Source organism: Cyphomyrmex costatus, unplaced genomic scaffold (genome assembly GCF_001594065.2).
Source record: "Cyphomyrmex costatus isolate MS0001 unplaced genomic scaffold, Ccosl1.0 scaffold224, whole genome shotgun sequence".
Lineage (NCBI taxonomy): Eukaryota > Metazoa > Arthropoda > Insecta > Hymenoptera > Formicidae > Cyphomyrmex > Cyphomyrmex costatus.
In genome coordinates this window covers 208015-231477 of record NW_017276302.1, presented here as the reverse complement: position 1 = coordinate 231477, position 23463 = coordinate 208015, and the positions used below count along the sequence as shown (strand labels likewise).

The window sequence follows — 23463 nt, the reverse complement described above, 5'->3', positions numbered from 1 at the left end:
TATTTTAAATACTACCGACTGCTGACCGATATGACGTATATTTAAAACTATCGCAGTACTATCACGAGTCAAATTGTAATAATATATTATCACGAAAAGTAACTGATTATTAATTATTAAAGTTGCCAGTACAAAGTGAACATACGTAAAGTGTATGTAACTTTTGGCCGATTTTCGAATCGCCGCCGCTTTCCGCTGTACCCCTCACTTCATATTAAATACATGTATTTTAAATAATAAAATTATTTTAAGTACTCCCGACTGTTGACTGGTATAAGAAACATAAAATAAGCTTTGAAAACTTATTTAAAATAAAAATTATCAGTTTTATTAAAACATCTGTTTTAAATAACTTAATTTTTTTAAAATGAAAGTGGTAAAGAACGTTTAATTCTTTACAGATATACTATTAGAATATATACGTCTATAATATATCAGAAATTTAAACCTTTAAAACTTTAAACGATTATCTAATAATAACATATTAACCACGAAAAGTAACTGATATATTATTAATCCTAACATATCATTAAAATGAAAAGGTCAAGCCATGTTCAAAAATAGATCCTCACAAATTAAAGAACCCAACAAATTTAAACCTTTAAAAGCTAATCGCAAAAATTTGATCCTTCCTAAATTACAACGTTTACCTAACCACAAAATAGAAAACCCAATAAATTTCAACCTTTGAAAATTAACCCCAAAAATTTGAACCTTTCTAAATTAAAATGATTATTTGATAATGTAACCTAATAATTTAAACCTTTAATACTTTAAATGATATTATCTAATATAATATATTATCACGAAAGTAACTGATATATTACTAAATGTGCTAGTTCAAAATGAACATACATTATGTATATTTTCTATGTTGAATATGTACCACGAAAAGTAACTAATAGATCATTCAAGGTGCAAATTCAAAATGAACATACATACATATAAGTAAAACAGATTACAATTTGCATATTACAGTTTTCTAAAAAATTTCTGCAATATGTTATTCTTAGTGCACAAAATATAAAAGTCGATTATTGAGATTTGATTTGAAATTTATTTAATTTATACTAGCCCGTGCAATGAAAAATAATTGCTTGTAATTCCAGAGTACCAATCTGTTAATGACTCGGAAAAAGAACATGGCGGCCTGCTCTCAAAAGACTTTCGATGGATGGAATAAATGATTAAAATAGAAGTTATAAAAATATTTTAGATTAAAAGACTTTAATCTTTCTTTAGTCGAATTTCTAATTTTTGTTTGAACTTCCGGTTTTGAGTTAGTTGTATTATAGCATAGATAAGAAATTTATCAATTAACTCTGAAAAAGAAGTGACATCATTCTTACGGTGCAAGTACAAAATGTAATAATGTTTGGAAGATTGATTTAAATATTCGCATTAATGACGGCAAGCCTCGATTGGTATTGTTGAGAATGATATAAGTAAAAGGTATTACAACATAATTTTGTGTGTTCACATCTATTTATTTTATTCTAATCTAATCTTACTATTCATTATTTATATGTAATACTTTTCGTACTTCAAGTGTCGAAAAAATTACTCCGTACAAACTTCAACATTACTTCTAAGTGAACAACGAGAAACTCATCAGTTTTTTGAGAGCAGGCCGCCATGTTCTTTTTCCGAGTCATTAACAGATTGATACTCTGGAATTACAAGCAATTATTTTTCATTGCACGGGCTAGTATAAATTAAATAAATTTCAAATCAAATCTCAATAACCGACTTTTATATTTTGTGCACTAAGAATAACAAATTGCAGAAATTTTTTAGAAAACTGTAATATGCAAATTGTTATCTGTTTTACTTATATGTATGTATGTTCATTTTGAATTTGCACCTTGAATGATCTATTAGTTACTTTTCGTGGTACATATTCAACATAGATTTTTATTTTATGCACTTGGCGTCGCGACGCTACCGCGTCGCTTGATAACTAATTTTACACACTTAACTGTACTTATTGAGAGTATAAATTAGTTCGGTCCGTTTTCCAAAAGATGCTCGCCTCCAAAGTCATTTTTTCAAGACGGAATTCAAAAATTACCTGAGAGATGGGAAAAAGTAGTAGCCAGCGATGGCCAATACTTTAATTAATCTGTTCATTCATTTTGTTTTGAAATAAATGCATTTTTAACACAAAAACAGACCGAACTAATTTGTACACTTAATACAAAGTATCATTTTTGGAATTGATTAGATCAAATTAGTTCCTTTTTATATACAGTTAAGATATGAGATAGAAGCACTTGAATTAGACACACATTTTAACGAGCTTGAATGTATTAAATTACAACTCTTCCCGATTTCAAGAAGCTATAAGATACTACATTTGAATTTTTTACAATGTTAAAAATGACAAATGGGTATTATTGTACGTGCAAATCCAACACGTAAAAATTTTGGACACTTTTGAGCATATTGTTAGTGTGTTGTGGTACTTAGGTTGCGCAAAGAAGGAAAATACCAAGTATTCGTTAACTATATTACTCGATAATACACTGGACACTGATAGGAAATATTATTCAATAGAATGTTATAGAAAAACACTAGCTTTAGAATTGAAGTAGTTCTAGGTTAAAAGGAGAAAGCTTATATAAACGACTTATATACTTGTATGAAAAATATAAATAAAATATTTTATAGTCTATGAGAAACGAGAGGATTCACACTGCAATAAACAAGCACCGATTTGTGAGAGGCAATTAAATTAATACTTATATCATCCTCGAGACTCTCCAACAATAAAAGATTCAATATAATAACTAGACATAAATTTATTGTCGATGTCACGACTTTTCTACTTATAAAAAATTTTTCATCTAAATTGGACTTCTTTTTATGAAAACATTGATTTATTAACGTGATTCAAGCTGTTTAACGATAAATTTGTTATCGTGGATTTTACGTTTTGCTGCTTATTTTTACTGTTGAATATGAAGAATTATGTTTCTACAAATCATCATTTTATGATTCAACAAAATTTTCTTGTCTATAATACTATTGGCCTCTTATTGTTACTGTAAATTTATAAGTCATATATCAACATAGGTTTAAAAAAATTAATAATAATTTTTCTATTATTTTGCATATTGTTAAACTAAAGAAGGCTTTGTGAGCCGATTTATACAGGATGTTTGATAATTAGTGGAACATATTCCATACAGGGGGTAGAATAAACTAAACTGAGAAGAAAAGTCTTGTACTATTTTACAATTGTCACAGTAGTTAACGAGATATTAATTTATAAAAATATTTAAATTCGCCCGGCCCACCGTCAAATGCAAGCGCGCGGCTGAATAGGATCGCCTGCAAAGCGCGCCGCGCGCGTTCGCCGTCGCTACGCGATTCATGTCTAGCGAGGACTATTGCCGCTTGTTATAAACAACGCCTAGCAACCTATTCAACCGCGCGCTTGCATTTGACGGTGGGCCGGGCGAATTTAAATATTTTTATAAATTAATATCTCGTTAACTACTGTGACAATTGTAAAATAGTACAGGACTTTTCTTCTCAGTTTAGTCCATTCTATCACCTGTACGGAATATGTTTTACTAATTATCAAACACCCTATATATACGATCTTATTAGATTATTAATTATATGAACATTTACATTTACTCATATTTGATCATTTAGTCTATATTTATTATTCCTTCACAATTAACGAGCGTTCTTTATTTTGTTTGTTATTTATGTCTTTTTATTTAGGAAAAATAAATTAGATATTTAGGAAAAAATAGTACAAAACCGAGTAGGCGGGTAAAATCGGGGGCATCTATTCAAACGAGCCAAAAACTTCGCGTCAAAAATGCTAGACATTCACAACGTTGTTGTAATGCAATTTTTGTTTTTAATTATTTTTATAATTTTACGGCGTTAAATTGTAGGTCTATTTACAACCTCCGTGCACAACATGGACAAATATATGTATTGTAGTCCCGACTTTAAAATGCGCCATCGAATAAATGAATTTGATTTAAAATTTTTTATATTTTAGAAGTTATGCACCCCCCAAAAATGGACTTTGATAGCTCGGGATAAGAGACTTGTAGTGTCTATTATTATCAGGAGACGCGGTAGTGTCTCCGGCAATGTTCGAAAATTGAAAGACACTACAAGTCTCTTATCCCGAGCCACCAAAGTCCATTTTTGGGGGGTGCATAACTACTAAAATATAAAAATTTTGAATCGAACGTTATATGTCCTGGAAGGCAGCATCGCCACAAGTAATTTGAGCCAAAAAAATTTTTAAATCGATCAAGCCGTTCTGGAGATACAAGCGGTCGAAAAGTGGTGATTTTAATGAATTAAGAAACGTTTCCTTCTCCTTCTCCTCCTTCTTTTTCTTCTTCTTCTTCTTCTCTGTCTGCATTTTATTATAATTTTGTAACGTCCTCTCTCACCTTTCACTCACACCTCCACGAACTTCGACCAACAGCACCCCCTGCCCCCTCCACCCACCACCCCTCTCTTTCGCCGTATTTCACTCTCGTTATATAATATTTTTAAATCATTTTTTAATATAATAAATAATGAAAAGGCTCTATATGTATAAAACAATACAAATATAAGAAGGGCAAAGAGCCAAGTAAATCTATCGAACAATATTCAATTATTTAAAATTTAATAAAACGCTTTAATAGATCTTTAAAAATTACAAATTGACAGAAGTTTCGACTCTGATCATTTTCAATGTTACAAATTAGAATTAAAATAGATAACGAATTCTTCTTCTGATAATTAGTATTTGATATAGATATAGTCACATGTTGATATGGTAAGTATAAATTGATCCTAATAGAAATTATATAAGAATTAATGAAATTACCAACAATAAAAAAATAAATACAAAAATTCTATTACCTTGTCAAAAATACAAAAGAAGCAACAAGTCCATAATTAAAATTTTTCGAAATCAATTAATATAAAATATAATTAAAACAGTGTAAGTCATTTTACGGTTACCAGAATATCATCGTTATGATGTCAAAAGAGGTAATGTAGTTGGAATACGAAATCAAGCGAGGGAAAAAGAGAAAACAACAAGGAAGGAACATATAATATTATATTTAAGAAGAGGAAGGGAATGTATCATATTGGTGTATATCTCGGACAAGGACTCCGTGTCATTTTGTTTGTTTATGCCGTCTGTCTGTTTTTTAATGTGAACCATCTCAGATATTAATCTTTTTTTGTAAGAAGGTTCTATATCTAAGATCTCAACATTGCCCCATTTAAAATTATGATTTAATTTTAATCTGTGGTCAGTTATTACCGAAGGAGATTTTGAACCTTTATTAATATCTGAAACGTGTTCTTGTAATCTCGTTTTTAATAGTTCTTAGTTTGTCCCACATAACTGGCTTCACAATTCTCACAGGATATCTTATATGTATACAACGTTTTGATTGTGTGTGTAATCCAACTTATCTTTGCCTCTTGTAATGTAATTTTTTAATGTATTCGGAATAGTATAACCAAGCTTACAATGTAACATGTTGGCAATAGATTTAAATTTTTCAGAAACATTGTTAATAAAAGGAATAGTAAAAAATTTTTTTGGAAGATTTTATTATTATTAGAATTAATATTATTGATATGGTATTTTATCCTATTATGAATTGTAGAAAATATAAATTAAAAGGGATATCCATTTCGTAAAAAAATATTAATGGCCTCTACTAAATTATTTCTTTGAAAAGTTGGATGACACACTCGTAAAATTTTATCAACAACACCATATATAACACCTTTTTTATGACACGTAGGATGATGAAAATGAAAATTGAGGTATTTTTTTATATATTTGTGATATATTTATACTCTAAAAAGTAAATGATATCCGAAAAAATTCATATCATATTAATCTTTCATATATTAACTAGTAGTTTTTGAACATGGCCGGAGACATTACCGCGTCGTCTGATTACGAGTAAAAAAAAATGTTATCCAATAAAAGACACTTTCTAGTTTCCGTTAATGTTACTACAGTTTTATTTTTAGTTTTTGTTTTAGAAATATTATTCATATAAAATAAAGTGGTATGACGGTATCGATTCTTCCTCTATATGTATACACATAAATATATGTTTATATTCAACAATAAAAATTTTATGATGTATAATTTAGAGAATTATATTAGGCAACTTTACATTTCGATATTAGTAGGTCAAAAGTGCAATAAGATTTACCTGATAAAATTGAGATCATTTCGTCCACGTTTGAGTTGTCCATCGTTGATAGCTTTGAAGTTAGATCGTCCGAATCTGATCACAATATCCGGCGACTTCCATCGGGGATACCTGCTGACCATCGAATTAGTTTCTTCATCGAAGACGGAATTATCGGCGAGATTGAAGGCAGACTGACTGCGTCCGAATCTAATGAAGGAAGAACCCATAGTGCTGCGTCTCTCAGTATTTTCTTTACGTTCATCGATGCCACGTCTTTTTATCACATATTCAAAGTCATTCGGCGATTCCTTGAAGATTCTCAGGTTACTATCGTCCTGGAGTGGCGTCAATATCGAGGAAGACACGAGCATCCAATTACAAAGAAATGCCATCACAATGAAAGCCCAAAGTGTAATCTGCAATCAAAAATTGTATAAATAAAACTGTGTATATATCGCATGTAATATTTTTTATCTTTTTCAATTTCATATTCCATAAAAAAAAACAACTTGTCTATTATTTGCAAATAGTCATACTGACAAAAAAATTTTCGATATTTATGACAATAACATATTATAAATAATTAATTACGATTATCATTATAGGGTTGGTAAGTAATGTGTTAGTTATAACGTCGCTACTACAGTCTGTCTAGTAAGAGCGTGGCAGACTGTACATTACCGTTACTTTTTTTCGATAACGGTATTACTTTTTTTTATTTATAGTGTTAACGTCATTAGATTTTTACACTATTTTTTACTAAATTAAAATATTTTATTTAAATAAAAACTTAAGACTAGGTTTTATTCCATCTTTAACTTCAACTCACTTATCCTCTTACTCTTTTACTCTTTTATTTATCCAAGGTAATTTATCATATAATTTATGATATGATGAATTTTTTATCTAATGATAAAACCGGCCCTAAATATTGAAATATATTTTGTACTTTATACCTTACCATTAGGCTGTATTCCACAGTTAATTCTAAAAATCTGTATCTATATATATATATGCACGCACGCATATGTAACACGATCTGTAAATGCTTTTCTCTCTGTGGCAATAAATATTAAAATACCCTCTTAACCACAACATTAATATTTAAAAACAATGTTTAATAAAATTTTTAATAAAATAGAATTTTAAAGAACAATTCTTTGAATAATTTAGCAAATATTTTTTACATACACATTTTATTTAAATGGAAGAAAATTACATCAACAGTAAAATAAATAATTCTAACTACAAAAATGTAAAATATATAATAACTAACAATTAGAATAAATTGTATTAGGAAAGTCAGTTACAATTTATATAAACGTTTGTAATGTTTTATATAAACAAATTTGTAATTGTAAATTAAAATTTTTACGAAACAAATTGGTTTCTGTTTTTTTAAAAAAACAAGAAAATTAATAGAAGCAATCTGCGCGACCATATAATCTTCTATTGTACATACAAACTACAAAACAATAACTAAACAAATACAAATAAAGTGTTAAATTGCGTCTAAGATATAACAACTAAATTTACATAAGTGTCACATCGTGTTTATTTGATCTCATAATAATAATAAAAATTTGATCATAAATTTCGGAATTGCCAAATATGACATTGGGCAATATATAATTGATTTATCAAGATGGATTAGAATTACGAAGTGCAACAAGAGAATGCATCGTCCAACGTGCGCGTGTGTCACATAATAAATTATATTGGCGTCTTATTATCTGTATTAATATCCTGCTTAATAATATCATGGCGTACTGAGCAAGATTAATGTGGTACCTTATATTACTTTAATTAACTGTGTACGCGACTGCCCTTCATAATCACATCACAAACTTATTACATGTATTGTTAAAAACCTGCAAATTTACTAACTCTTAGTAAAACAAGTATTAATGTAAGCCTAGATAGACAAATTCTCTTGTTAATTAACTGATCTTCATTGTTACTTTACGCAGATTGCACTGTATCAATATTAATACGTACTATTCAGATTCTTACTTATGCCAATCGTGTCTTGTTGTTTATACTAAATGCGTGGTATAATTGCATTAACGATTAATAGCAGATTTTTCAGTTGTTGAAGTTAATATCTTCACTAATAAAGATATTTTGAAATAACTAATCATTAAAATAGAGAGAAAAGAGAAAAAGTATGAAATTTTTCTCGAGACACCACAAACATGTGAACAAATAAAAAAAATCTTACTTCTCAATAAGTGAATATACAGTATAATATAATCAATTACTTAATCGACTGTGAAACTGACCAATCACATTTGCTGTTTAGTGTTTAGTAGAACCATCTTTAAAAACCTACGTGACATTATCCTTATTATTATTTACTTAAATCAATGACATGTATCATTTGTATAAAAGATTTGATATCAATAGTCGGCACCAAGTTATTCTACCTTATTACTTACTTAATTTTAATGACATTTATCATTCGTATACAAGACTTGATATCAACAGTCGGCGCCAAGTTAAATTCTACCAAATTAAAAAGTAAAACACAAGTGGTACCTTTAATCTTTAAGAACCCATATAGTACTATTATTTAAATTCCACTAAATTAAAAAGTAAAACCTAAGTGGAATTATCTTTATCTTCATACAATGAAACCTAAGTATATGCCTTTGTATTCTTATTAAAAGATCTTTCTATTCGAAACCAAGTGATTTAACCCTTCTTTAAAAAAATTATATCACAATTAATTTAAAAACAAAATAAAAAAGATTTATTTAAATAGAAAAATTTTTTATGTAAAAACACTAAAGAAATAAAGGTAAGTTTATATGACATATACGATTATAGAATCTAGGTTATATCTTGGTCTACTAAACAGCATAAGGATAACACCACGTGGGTTTTTAAATTCTACTAACTAGCAGCAAATACGACTGGTCAAATCCATAGCCGATTATAAGGATAACACCACGTAGGTTTTTAAATTCTACTAAACAGCAAATATGATAAGGATAACATCACGTAGGTTTTTATAAAAAATTAACCTTGGCATACATAATGAGGTATTCAAGCACATGTTCGAGTTAGTATTAGTTAAATCAGACGTAAAGTTGGGAACTGTTGGGTATTACTGAAGAAGAGAAGGGAGAGAGAATTCTGATATAGAATAACTTGGCGCCGACTATTGATATCAGATCTTTCATACAAATGATAAATGTCATTATATGAGGATAAAGATAGTACTACATGGGTTTTACTATTTAATTTAGTAGAATTTATCTTGGTATAACCAACTTAAAACCGGAAGTTTATTGATGTTCTCTATAAAATATTTTAACATAATACATTTTATTATTGAAAGATAATGCAATGAAAGTAAATATATATTTATTCCAATGTCGAAATATTACATATGTATAATCAAATATACTAATAAACATAATACATTTTTTTGGTATAATGTTATTACGAAATTGATTATCAGAACAATCCTTTCTCACGATATTAATTATTAATTAGAGAATAATAATTTGTAAATGTATACTTATGAAGATACACGTGATTGAAAACTGGTTAACTTACACTCTAAAATCTTGAACTAGGTGAGAGATCAAACTATAACAGTTTTTTATATTTAAAAAATAAATCACAAAAGATCAGTATTAATTTTAAAAGAATTCTTATGCCAAATTGTCTATTTTAACGTAATACATTTTATTATTGAAAGATAATGAAATACCATGAAAAATGACTCATATATTATTGAAGATGCCAGTTCAAAGTAAACATACACCAACAGTTCCCCAACTTTACGTCTGACTTAAATACATCATTATGCCAAGGTTTTTTACCATTTCATTATCTTCCAATAATAAAATGTATTACGCTAAAGTAGACAATATGGTAAGACAATTTAATAAGAATTCTTTTGAAATTAATACTGATCTTTTGTGATTCATTTTTTAAATATAAAAAACTGTTATTTTGATCTCTCACCAAGAATACTATATTTGATTCAAGATTTTGGAGCTCACATGTGTGTGAGTTAACCAGTTTTCAATCACGTGTATCTTCATAAGTATACATTTACAAATTATTATTATAATTAATAATTAATATTGTGAGGAACGATTGTTCTGTTAATCAATTTCGTAATAACATTATACTAAAACACTTATTACGTTTATTAGCGTATTTGATTATATATGGTACATGTAATAGATTTTGACATTGGAATTAATACATATAAGAACTACATGGATTTTACTACTTAATTTAGTAGAATTTAATAAGAATAGTACAAACGATACATGTCATGATATAATTAAGCAAGTAATAAGGATAGTACCTCTTGGGTTTTTAAAGATAGAATTTAACTTGGCGTACAAATGATACGTGTCATTAGATTTAAGAAAATAAGAAGGTAAAAAAAACAACAGTTCTCCCTTCTCTTCTTCTTCAGTAATACCCAACAGTACCGAACTTACGTCTGATTTGACTAAGACTAACTGGAACATGTACTTTAATACCTCATTATTATGTATGCCAAGGTTTTTTATATATATATTAATTTCTATTTCATTATCTTTCAATAACAAAATGTATTACGTTAAAATAGACAATTTAATATAAGAATTCTATTAAAATTAATACTGATCTTTTGTGATTCAGTTTTGAAATATAAAAAACTGTTATTTGGATCTCTCACCTAGAACACTATATTTCATTCAAGATTTTGAAGTACATGTGTGTGAGTTACAGTTTTCAATCACGTGTATCTTCATAAGTATACATTTTCAAAATATTATTCTAATTCATAATTAATATTGTGAGGAACAATTGTTCTGTTAATCAATTTCTTAATAACATTATACCAAAACACTTATTACGTTTATTAGCGTATTTGATTATCAGAACAGTCACGATATTAATTATTAATAATAATAATAATTTGTAAACGCATACTTATGAAAATATACGTGATTGAAAACTTGTTAACTTACACTCTAAAATCTTAAATCAAATATAGTGCTCTAGGTGAAAGATCAAATTGTAATAGTTTTTTATATTATTATTGAAAGGTAATGAAATGAAAATGAATACGTATATAAAGAATACTATTATACATATTACCATGAAGAATGACTCATATATTATTGGAGGGGCCAGTTCAAATTAAACATACATAAAGTGTATATTCTTTTGTTGCGTATATACGTAATAATAATGATTTAATATCACTATTATAAACATCTAGTGTGCATGTGTTGTTAAATTATTATTACGTATATATGCAACTAAAGGATATACATTTTATGAATGTTCACTTTGAACTAGCACCTTCAATAATATATCAGTTTGTTTTCTAACGTCGAAGTTGTCGGTTGCATTGTATTACTTTGAGAATTTAATGTACTTTTATTATTGTAATGTACTACTGCGTTGTTGTCAACTATTTTGACACCACTTTTATTTAGGGCAACATTATTGTCGACAAGCTTTGCATTAGTCACATCCAAAATCTTAGCACTGGCATCAAGAACTTTCAATGTACTCAGATCTCTCTAATATCTTTGTATTTTTATCGTTTTATGGTATTTCCTCCTCCCAATTGAACACCATTTTGATCAATTACTTCTAAATTGTGTACCTGCAAATGTATATAAATAAATTAAATAATTTCAATCATTTTTTTCAAAAATTACGTTTATTAGCGTATTTGATTATATATGTAATAGATTTTTTTGGTATAATGTTATTACGAAATTGATTATCAGAACAATCCTTCACGATATTAATTATTAATTAGAATAATAATTTGTAAACGCATACTTATGAAGATATACGTGATTGAAAACTAGTTAACTTACACTCCAAAATCTTAAATCAAATAACAGTTTTTTACATTTTAAAAATAAATCACAAAAGATCAATATTAATTTTAAGAGAATTCTTATATCAAATTGTCTAATTTAACGTAATACATTTTATTATTGAAAGATAATGAAATGGTACATATTACTACGAAAATTGACTCATATATTATTGAAGGTGCCAGTTCAACGTAAACATACATAAAGTATATATTCTTTTGTTGCATATATTCGTAATAATGATTTAAAACATTACTATTATAAACAACTAGTAAATCATTATTATATACATATGCAACAAAAGGATATACATTTTATGAATGTTCACTTTGAACTGGCACCTTCAATAATATATATCAGTTACTTTCTCTCTCCATGATAATATATTTCATTATTAGATAATTATTTAAAGTTTTAAAGATTTCAATACTAAAACCAAGTAATTTTATGTTTTGAGTAACTGTATCAAATAAGATTTATCTTTATTATTATAAGAGAATTGATTCTTTGTACTGTATTTTATCTTCAGGTTTATTGAAGGGAAAGTCCTGAAAAGAAAAGGCATAATCTTTTAAATCCATACCTTTTTTCTTTTCAGACTTTTCCTATAAACAAAGTACAAATAATCAATTCTTTTATAATTATATAAGAAATAGAGAATACAAACTAAGGTATCTACCAAACAAATAAATAACAGATCTGGAGACACGGTAGTGTCTCGGTAAATAAGTAACCTAACCAAATGCTGTTGTAAAAAGAAAATAATTATATAGAAAATAATTTGTAGATATTCTTACAGCGGAATTACAGCAGAGAATTTGTGTAATAAAGCAGAAAATATCTAACCGCACTTACGTGTTCGTCTGTTCTATGCCATCGATGTGACAGATTCCCTAACCTCAATCCTTTGTTATTGCCGAGACTCTTTTTAACGATCGTACAGATCGCAGAGATCGATATTTATTCTAACCTCACTTCCGTATTCGTCTATGCCATCGATGTGACAGAGTTCCTAACCTCAATCCTTTGTTATTGCCGAGATGCCGAGACACTTAATAATAATTCGACTTCAACGATCGTACAGATCGCAGCGATCGATATTGTCGCGACCACATTAAATTTGTCTTTTGCGCCAAAAATTCCAGAATGCATTTCCTCACTCCGTAGCTGGCAATGACGACGACGACGACGACGACGTTTCTTACAAACAAACCCATTTCCTCGGCGGCGAACACCTAGACACTTACTTCTTTGAAGGCGAACACTTAAACGCTTTCTTCCTCGAAGGCGAACACTTAGACACTCTCTTCCTCGAAGGCGAACACGTAGACATTCACTTCCTCGAAGGCAAACACGTAGACACCCACTTCCTCGACGGCGAACACCTAAACATCCATTTCCTCGACGGCGAACACCTAGACACTCACTTCCTCGAAGGCGAACACCTAGACACTCACTTCCTCGAAGACGAACACGTAGACACTCACTTTTCCTCGAAATCAAACACGTAGACACTTATACTTTCTCGACGACGTACATATCTCTATATTTCGATATTTCAATTTTTATATTTATATATATATATAATAATAAATATTTTATATTATATATATTGAATAATATTTTTAATTAGAAGTGTTGAATCGCGCGTGCGTCATATGTGATACAGCATGCAACACTGGTCTGCTGGTTAGATATAGATAGATAGAGTGAGATGATAGATAGAGTGAGATAACACATAAAGTCAAAGGCCCTCTATTGTCGAAAAAACGAGATGGACATTTTTTCTGGTCGACGACGTTAATAACGACGTTTCTTAAAATTGAAACGTGAAAATTCACAGATCCGGACTTTGCGTCGCGATATCTCCGCTCGTAGGGCACGTAGAAAAAAAATGAAAGCACTTTTATTATACAATTTAAGTATTTCCTGTCGATTAAGCGTATGTAGAACTTGATTGGTTCAGCCGTTACTGAGATCTGATCATCTCGATCCCGAAAAATTCTCAGTTTCGCGCAAAGGAGGCACGGCAGTGTCGCGCGCTTGGCTTAGCGCCGAGATACTACCGTGTCTTCAGATGTTATACAATTATAAATTACTTATGGGGTGGTGCGCGGGGCGAAAGAAGCAGGAGGAGTTCGGAGGTGGCTGCGCTCCCCCGACTAAGAAATTAAAATATTAATTATTACACGTTGAAGGACACTTTTACAGTGGGTGCTTTCCAGCAAGGACAGAATCAGACACTGTGTAACACAGAGAATCGTTTCATCCTCGTTTAACGTAGGCAAACAACAGGGATGCAATGATTCACTGTGTTACACAGTGTCTACTTGTGTCGTAGCTGGAAAGCAGCCAATATTAATTATTACACGTTGAAGGACACTTACAATCTTGGTAAAATGGCCCCGTTCACAAATTTCTGACATAGCAATGACATAAAGATGATGCAATGCCCGCGAAAAACGGCGCGACTCGAACGAACACCGGGCGGGCGGGCGCCAGCGTCGACGCAGGTTAGGTTTCTCTGTGTTGTTATTGGTGCTACCAGTGCTACCACCCTACCACTGCCTTGCGTTATTTAGGTTTCTCTGTGTTGTTATTCGTGCTACCAGTGCTACCACCCTACCACAGCGTTGCGTTATTTTTCATAACGCAACGCTTTTGCGAAATAACTCAACGGCTTGAGTTATTGGCTATTTACCGCACGCAAAAGCATTGCAGTATAGGGCACATTACGTGCACGCGTGAGGAAAAAAGATTTAAGGTGCTTGAATTAATTCTCGCTATTGATCGTAAGAGGTCAATATTTGTGCTATTTCAACGTGGCCGAAAGTGACATCTTATGTATATAAAAGTACTATCAATAGACTTTAATAATCATTATATAACATTTGATCGGATCCAAAAAGCACAATTTTTTATCGTATTCAAAGTGTCCGGTTTTATCAAAAAAAGAGCATTTGAGGAAAGCGTTACTTTTCTATTTTAACCTCAAGAAATCTGCTGCTGAAAGTCATTGTTTGCTAGTGGAGGCTTATGAGGAGCATTGCTCTATCTGAAAAAATTTGCAAGATTGGTTTAGAAGATTTAAAAACAACGATTTTGACGTGAATGACAAAGAGCGCCCTAGTCAGTCGAAAAAAATTTGAAGATGGAAAAATAGAGGCATTACTTCAAGAAAATTCATGTCAGACGCTTAAAGAGTTGTTGGAAACATTAAATGTCGATGTGTGAACCGTTAGTAAATGTTTAAAAGCAATGGGAATGATCCAGAAGTTAGGAAATTAGGTCCCACATAAATTGAGAGAAAGAGATATTGAGAAACGTTCAGCCATTTGTGAATTGCTGCTCTAAAGAAAAAAACAGAAATCGTTTTTGCATCGAATTGTGACTGGCGATGAAAAATGGATTGTTACGACAATCTTAAACGCAAGAAATCATGGGTGCGTCCTCGCGAACCATTAACATCAACGTCAAAACAGGATATTCATGGAAAGAAGGTCATGTTGTGCATTTGGTGGGATCAAGTCGGTGTCGTATACTAGCTGCTGTAACCGAGTCAAACAATCAATTGTGAATGCTACCGACGTCAATTACTCAATTTGAATCGAGCATTCAAAGAAAAACGCCCGCAATACGCCAAAAGACATGATAAAGTTATTCTTCTCCATAACAACACAAGACCACATATTGCACAACCAGTGAAGGAAATCTTGGAGGCACTTGGATGTTGGATGGGATGTCTAACTTCACCCGTCCTATTCATCAGGGTATCGATCATGAAACTTTTTCCCTAGGATGAAAAGTGAAAGTGAAAATTTTTACCATTGAAGTTAATGGAGCAATTTTTCACTTTTGACATTTTATCCTATGGAAAAAGTTTCATGATCGATACCCAGACGTTGCTCCATCAGATTACCATATGTTTCGATCGATGCAGCATGGTCTTTCTGAGCAACACTTCAGTTATTTCGAAAATATCAAAAAATGGCTCGATGATTGGATCGCCGAAAGAAACTGAATTTTTCTATCGCGGAATCCATTTGTTACTAGAAAAGTTGAAAAAGTATTATAGCTTTCGATGGCCAACATTATGACTAAAATATCAGGTATCTTTTTGATAAAATAAGCACGAGTTTTTTTTTAGCAAAAAATAGCGAGAATTAATTGAAGCACCTAATAATATTCAATACGTTATGTTATAGGACATTAATCGTACTTTTAAATTTATTATAACATGGAAAGGACCCAGTAGAAGTCATTTCGACTCCTACTGGGTTTTGTTTCTAATATCATTTGTTCTATTATGTTAGTACAGTTATTTTCCTTTTTATAATGAACATCTCACTTATCTCATAGCCTTTTGACGTTTTAAATTTAAAATATTAGATGTTAGGGATTACAAAAAATCACAATGAAGCTACAAATATTTTAAATAAAAAGGAATGATTAAAAAATAGGCTATTGAATATCTTCCGAAATAGGAATATTAATACTGAAAATGCGATTTTTTTTCGTTCTCCAAAAATTATATTAATCTTTGAAATAAAAATGTATTTCAAAAGAAAATTGAAGAGTTAATATATAGTATATTTATTTTTATCATGAAATATTTTTTTATTATGAATCCTTATTATCACACCACTCATTCAATTTTGTCGGAAATGAAACTAAAGATGTCCTTTTATCTTATCATATATCATTAAAATGTAATGGAATATAACAACTAAAGTCATTATCAAAATTTTTAAGCTATAATTTAATAAATTAATTCAAAATTGTCATAAGAGTGTTTAGAAAGACAAGACAGTACTATGATAAATCATAAATCTAACAAAAGTAAATTATTGTGAAAACTGAAAAGAAACATACGTGAGCACGAAATTCATCACGTCATTTTAATAATAAGTAAATATTTGTCCACGCTGTAAAATAGTTGAATGAAAATATAAATTAACTAAAATAAGAAGAAAGCATATCTAAAAAAAAAAAAACATTACACGAAAGCGGAAAAGAATATAGAAAAGCAACAGGGAATTCACAAAGATCGGCGGCTTTGGTGACACAATAAATCTACCACCATTGTAGAATATTTATGTATATCGATTTTATATTTCTAACGAAATTTTTTAAAATCAGTGCATATCATGTTCCTATAAAATTCACATTTTTATAAATATAAGCCTTAGAAAAATTTTTTATTATTCTGAATAATTAATTCCTGTCCTACTTTTTTTCTAAAATACAAAGTATCAATTTCTTTTTTAGAATCATTGAATCTCTCATTAACGTTATTAAAAAATTTAAAAAAGGAATATAAACTATAAAGAAACGACAGTCTGAATCGAGCGGTAATAAAGTTCTTTCGTATAAAATAATTTAATAGTATACAATGTTACAAGAGTATGATAAAAAGTATACAAAATGTATACAAGAGTATGACAAAAAGTAAAGAATATAAGAATATAAAGAAAATATAATATAAGTAAAATTGAACGTTTCGGAACTTATAGGTCTTTCTTCAGCGATTCTTGAAAAATGTTACAGAGTCATAGAGATAAATAATCTTACGGTCAAAGAAATATAGTGTGGTACAATTTCGAAGAATTGATTTTCCTGTTTTTATGTGAATTGTGTAATAAAATATGCGAAAATAGGAGCATCTTTACATATTTGTCTGATACTGTTGAGCGCAAGTGTTACAATGGTGACAGACGGACTCTTAAGAGCATCGGAAACTATATTTATTTGTTTGATTTCGCTTGTTTTTTTGCAATATAAGTATAAAGAAAAAACAGTCTAAATTGAGCGATAATAAGATTCTTTTATAATAAATTTCTAGTTTACACTTAATAAGAAACAACATAAAAATAAAAAATATATTATATAAAAATATAAAAATAAAATATAAAGATTAATAAATTGACTCGGTTGTGAATGAATTCTAGAAAATGATGAATGCTTTTTCAAGTCTGTACACTGGTTGTTGGTGTGTGGTTAAAATAAAATTTTATTATGTCTAAATAAGTACAATGTTTCGATCCATGATTCGGATCCTTTCAAAGTCTCGGTATTAGTATAATAAATTTACATTGTTATCATTGCGCTCCCTAGGACACTGTACATTTCGATATGATATTATAAATATTAATTATTAAACACAACTAATTACAACAATATGTTAAATTACTTACATGAAACAATCATAAAAGATATTGGTATAATAAAAGTTGTCATGTCAAAGGTTTAACTACTTCTGTTGTAAAATTATTACACCTGTTATCATTGTAATATAAGAAAACATAGTAAAGTGTTATTGAAGAGAAAGAAAATATATTATTTTGTAAGCATTCATACCTATGTCTTTTCTAACAATACGTATCAGTTTGTAAATTTGAACTATTATCTTGTTTATGTAAATCATTTCTGATATGAGTTTTTTATTTAAAATTGTTTCCTTATCAAGTATTTTAATGTTATTCCAATCAAATTCATGTATTTTGTGTGTTAATGTATGTTGCGAAAAGTAAATAAATACCGTCCCGATGAAGTTGGTTTCTGGTACCAATCATAAATGATACAATTTTTATGTTTTATTAGAGTCACATCTAAAAAATTCAGCCTATCTTTGCCCTCCTCTAATGTAATGAAGTCTAGGATAATAACTATTAATAATATGAAGAAGTTCACATATTTTGTCATTATTAATTGCTAATGCGACGTCATCTACATATCGTACATAAAACGTTGGTTGTAAAATCAATTTACTTAAGCATTTTGATTCTAAGTCTTGTAGCACTATGTCTGCTATGATAAGTGATAAAGGAGAGCCCTGAATGATTGGAACACCATATACTTGTCTGTAAATTTTATAGTTAAATGTAAAATATGTAAAATCAAAAACTAATCTTATCCCATTTATAAATTCTGTCTTAGGTAATTCTGTATTTTTTCTATGTCATACTACCTGTTGTTAATACCCTCTAAAACTAAATCAATTGGTACATTTATGAATAGAGACACTACGTCTAACGAGAATAATTGATCTTCTTCTTTAATTTGTAATTTATCAATGTTATTAGTGAGTTGGAAACTATTAATAACTGAATAATTTGTATTAGATAAGCTTGTTTTGAGAATGTGATGCAAATAAGTCGCCAAATTATGTAATGTGACTGCCTGTAGAGGATATAATGATACGTAGAGGATTGTCAATCTTATGTACTTTAAAACCAACAAAGATTTAATTATCATATCATTACAAATTGAATTTTTACGCAAATGCAAAGAGAATTTAATTTATCCACAGCATTTAAGCAATAACACATTATTTAAATTTCGTTTTCATAATAATAAATATAAATTCAAAGCGAATAACAAAGGTTGTATCAAATCACTATGTCAAATTGAAATTAGCGATGCGTACTATCAATATAGATATTTAAAAAACAGAATTATTAAACTCAATAAACTTATTATTAACAATCTACTTATTATTTTATATAATAGATTCTTTCACACACAAAACAACACATTAAATAAATTTTATCATACACAACACAATAAACTAAATAAGAAATTTGAATGGCTAATGACTAAACAACTCCATGAGTTCAATAAAAAAATAAAAACCTTTAATTATCATTATAAAGCGAATACCTTTAATAGTACAGATCACAACACTAATAGGACTACAACACAATCAACAGATCTTACTTTACATAATGCACACAATGATTTATATAATATTAATATTAATCCATTAGAATATAAAAATATTAAGTACAACATCAATGATTTCAATAAAAAATGTAAAAAAGTGTAACTGGTTTGTAAACCTCAGTACTATACGTATTCCCAATGAGGTAATAGCACTTTTGCAGGTTGGAGAGAATTTTTGTTTACCAATTAATAATTTACAGACTATAGCTATTAATTTCATTAAAAACATTGAACATAATATACTAGCTTAAAATTAAAACTCTTAACATTACTGAATTAAGAAATAATTTTATAACGTACATAATAAACATTAATTTCAACAGAACAAACTTGAAATAAAAGGTTTGTAACATGTTTCGTATAACAAAAAAATTTATTACTAATAACCCTGACATTATTTACACACATGCTGATAAAGGGAATATTATAGTAGCTATGGACAAATATGATTATATTATATAACCAAAATGGAAAACGTGCTTAAAGATTATAATACATACTTTTGGAAATTAATCCAGTTAACGGAATTATCTCCAAGCTGAAAGAGTTGTTGAAAAGATGGAAAACAAAAAATATAATTAACGATAATAAATACAAACACTTAAACGCTTCTAATCCATATTGCCACGTGCATACAGGGTACCTAAAGTAGATAAAATTGACAATCCTCTACGTATCATTATATCCTCTATAGGCAGTCCATTACATAATTTGGCGACTTATTTGCATCACATTCTCTAATACATTATCTAATACAAATTATTCAGTTATTAAAATAATTAACACGTTAAATAGGGCGAATAAGAGTCAAATAACAATTTAAAATCTAAATCTGATAATTTATTCTAATATTATATATTGCGAAGAATATCACGTAATGTTTGGCGTTTCGTCCCGGCTTCCACTACTGGACTCATCAGTAAGGCATTGTAGTGGAAGCCTACCTTATACGCCTTGGTAAGTTATTAAATCGAGATTCTATATAAAGAGATATACGCGTATCTTAGAACTTGCGAGAATTTGCGAATATCGATAGACATCTGATGGCGAGTCGATGTAGTGATATTCTTCGCAATATTTCTCCAATCATATGAAATATCCCCCCCCCCCCTTACATATTTGCGCGCCGAAGGATTTCGGTCTTGAAACGCAACTACAAATACTAAATCTAGAAATCAGTTATTAATAGTTTCCAACTCACTAATAACATTGTTAAATTATAAATTAAAGAAGAAGATGAATTATTTTCGTTAGACATAGTGTCTCTATTTACAAATGTACCAATTGATTTAGTTTTAGAGGGTATTAACAACAGATGGTATGACATACAAAAAAATATAGAATTACCTAAGACAGAATTTATAAATGGGATAAGATGTCGAGTTTTAGATTCTACATATTTTACATTTAACGATAAAATTTACAGACAAACATATGGTGTTCCAATCATTCTCAGGGTTCTCCTTTATCACCTATCATAGCAAATATAATGCTACAAAACTTAGAATCAAAATGCTTAAGTAAATTGATTATTCATCCAACGTTTTATGTACGATATGTAGATGACATTAGCAATTAATAATGACAAAATATGTGAACTTCTTCATATTTTTAATAGTTATCATCCTAGACTTCATTTTACATTAGAGAAGGGCAAAGATAGGCTGAATTTTTTAGATGTGACTCTAATAAAACATAAAAATTCTATCATTTATGATTGGTACCAGAAACCAACTTCATCGAAACGGTATTTATTTACTTTTCGTAACATACATTAACACACAAAATAGGAGTCATTATTAGTCTAACAGACAGAGCAATACATTTGTCTCATCCTCTTTTTCACAAAAAAAATTTTGACAAGATCATAAGAATATTACTATTACACGGCTACCCATTAGAGCTAATATTCAATACTATCAAAAAGAGATTATATAAAAAAATTGATTTACATAATAAAGTTAAATTGAATAATAATGATAATTCTATTTCACAATACCGTACGTAGCGAACATGGCTAACAAGATTAAGAATTATTTTAATAAATCTAAAACAAAGTAGCTTATAAAGGCATTAATGAACTAAACAGCTTTATCAAAGTACAAAAGGATAACAAATAAATTAAAATAAAATAACGGACTAGTGAGAGTAAAAATTGCAGTAAGTCGTGCAGATTAACAGTTTTTATTTTTTTTTATTTATTTTATTTAATATATGAAGTATTTGTAAACTTTATTCAGACGTTTCGGCTACATTTCGAGTCATCTTCAGTGATCCAAATTATTAGTAACGTTCATCGATGGCTGAACAGGAAAGTGGCAGATTCATCTCCCCATTCAATTATTTTGTTCCAAAATTGAACGATCTTGTGACAATAAATGGGAAGAAATTCTGTGTGTACACATTGCTATTAGTATATTTTAGCTTTTAAAGTGAAGAAAAGATGAAAAGATAAAAAAGGAAACTCACCTGCACGCAGCCATGGAGAAATAATGATTAAGAGTATAAGTTAAAATATATATTAATTTTAAATAAGTAGAGAGAGAGAGAGAGAGAGAGAGAGAAGTCAAATGGTCACAAATAATAACGTATTGTAACTCTGAGCATGTCCACGGACAGCAGTCGAATAAACATACGAATGTCAAGAACAAAAGGATAAATTACATATACAATGAGTCGCACGAATGTTGTCTATCAAATATCTTGTAGAGAATGTGATGCAACATATGTTGGACTAATGAGTAGGACTTTAAAAGCGAGAATATCTGAACACAACAACTGCATTAATTGGAATATTCAACAAAGTCGGTTATTATTATTACTGAACATCGTTTAGATTTCTCACATGAATTTGATTGGAATAACATTAAAATACTTGATAAAGAAACAATTTTAAATAAAGGACTTATATCAGAAATGATTTACATACATAAACAAGATAATAGTTTAAATTTACAAACTGACACGTATTGTTAGAAAAGACATATGAATGCTTATTTACAAAATAATATATTTTCTTTCTCTTCAATAACACCTTACTTTGTTTTCTTATATTACAATGACAACAGATGTAATAATTTTACAACAGAAGTAGTTAAACCTTTGACATGACAACTTTTATTATATCAATATCTTTTATAATCAGGAGACGCGGTAGCGTCTCCGGCCATGTTCAAAAAAACTGTGAACGCTACAAGTCTCTTATCCCGAGCCACCAAAGTCCATTTTTGGGAGGTGCATAACTATTAAAATATAAAAAATTTTGAATCGAACGTCATATGTCCTGAAAGGCGGCATCGCCACGAGTAATTTGAGCCAAAAAAATTTTAAATCGGTCAAGCCGTTCTGGAGATATAAGCGGTCAAAAAGTGGTGATTTTAATGAAAAATTAAGAAACGTCTCCTTCTTCTCCTCCTCCTTCTTCTTCTTCTCTGTCCGCATTTTTAAACTTTTCAACATCCTCTCTCACCTTTCACTCGCACCTCCACCATCTTTGGCCCACCGGACCTTCTCCACTCGCCCCTCCCCCTCCCCCCACCAACAACCCCCGCCACCCCTCTCTTCCACTGTAATTCACTCTTTTTCGTTATTACAACTTTTTGACTTCCTCTCTCACCTTTCACTCGCACCTTCACCATCATCGGCCCACCGGACCTCCACCACTTGCCTCCCCCTCTCCACCACCA

The 23463-nt window shown here is 29.6% G+C and overlaps 1 protein-coding gene across 1 annotated transcript in view; it reads right to left on the bottom strand.

The window, feature by feature from the left end:
* LOC108773907 (FMRFamide-related peptides) overlaps positions 1-23463 on the bottom strand; it is a 39866-nt gene that overhangs the window by 3723 nt on the left and 12680 nt on the right. The window contains exon 2 of the mRNA XM_018539881.1: positions 6219-6616. Within this exon, the coding sequence (XP_018395383.1) occupies positions 6219-6616 (398 nt within the window). The remainder of the gene's footprint in view (positions 1-6218; positions 6617-23463) is intronic.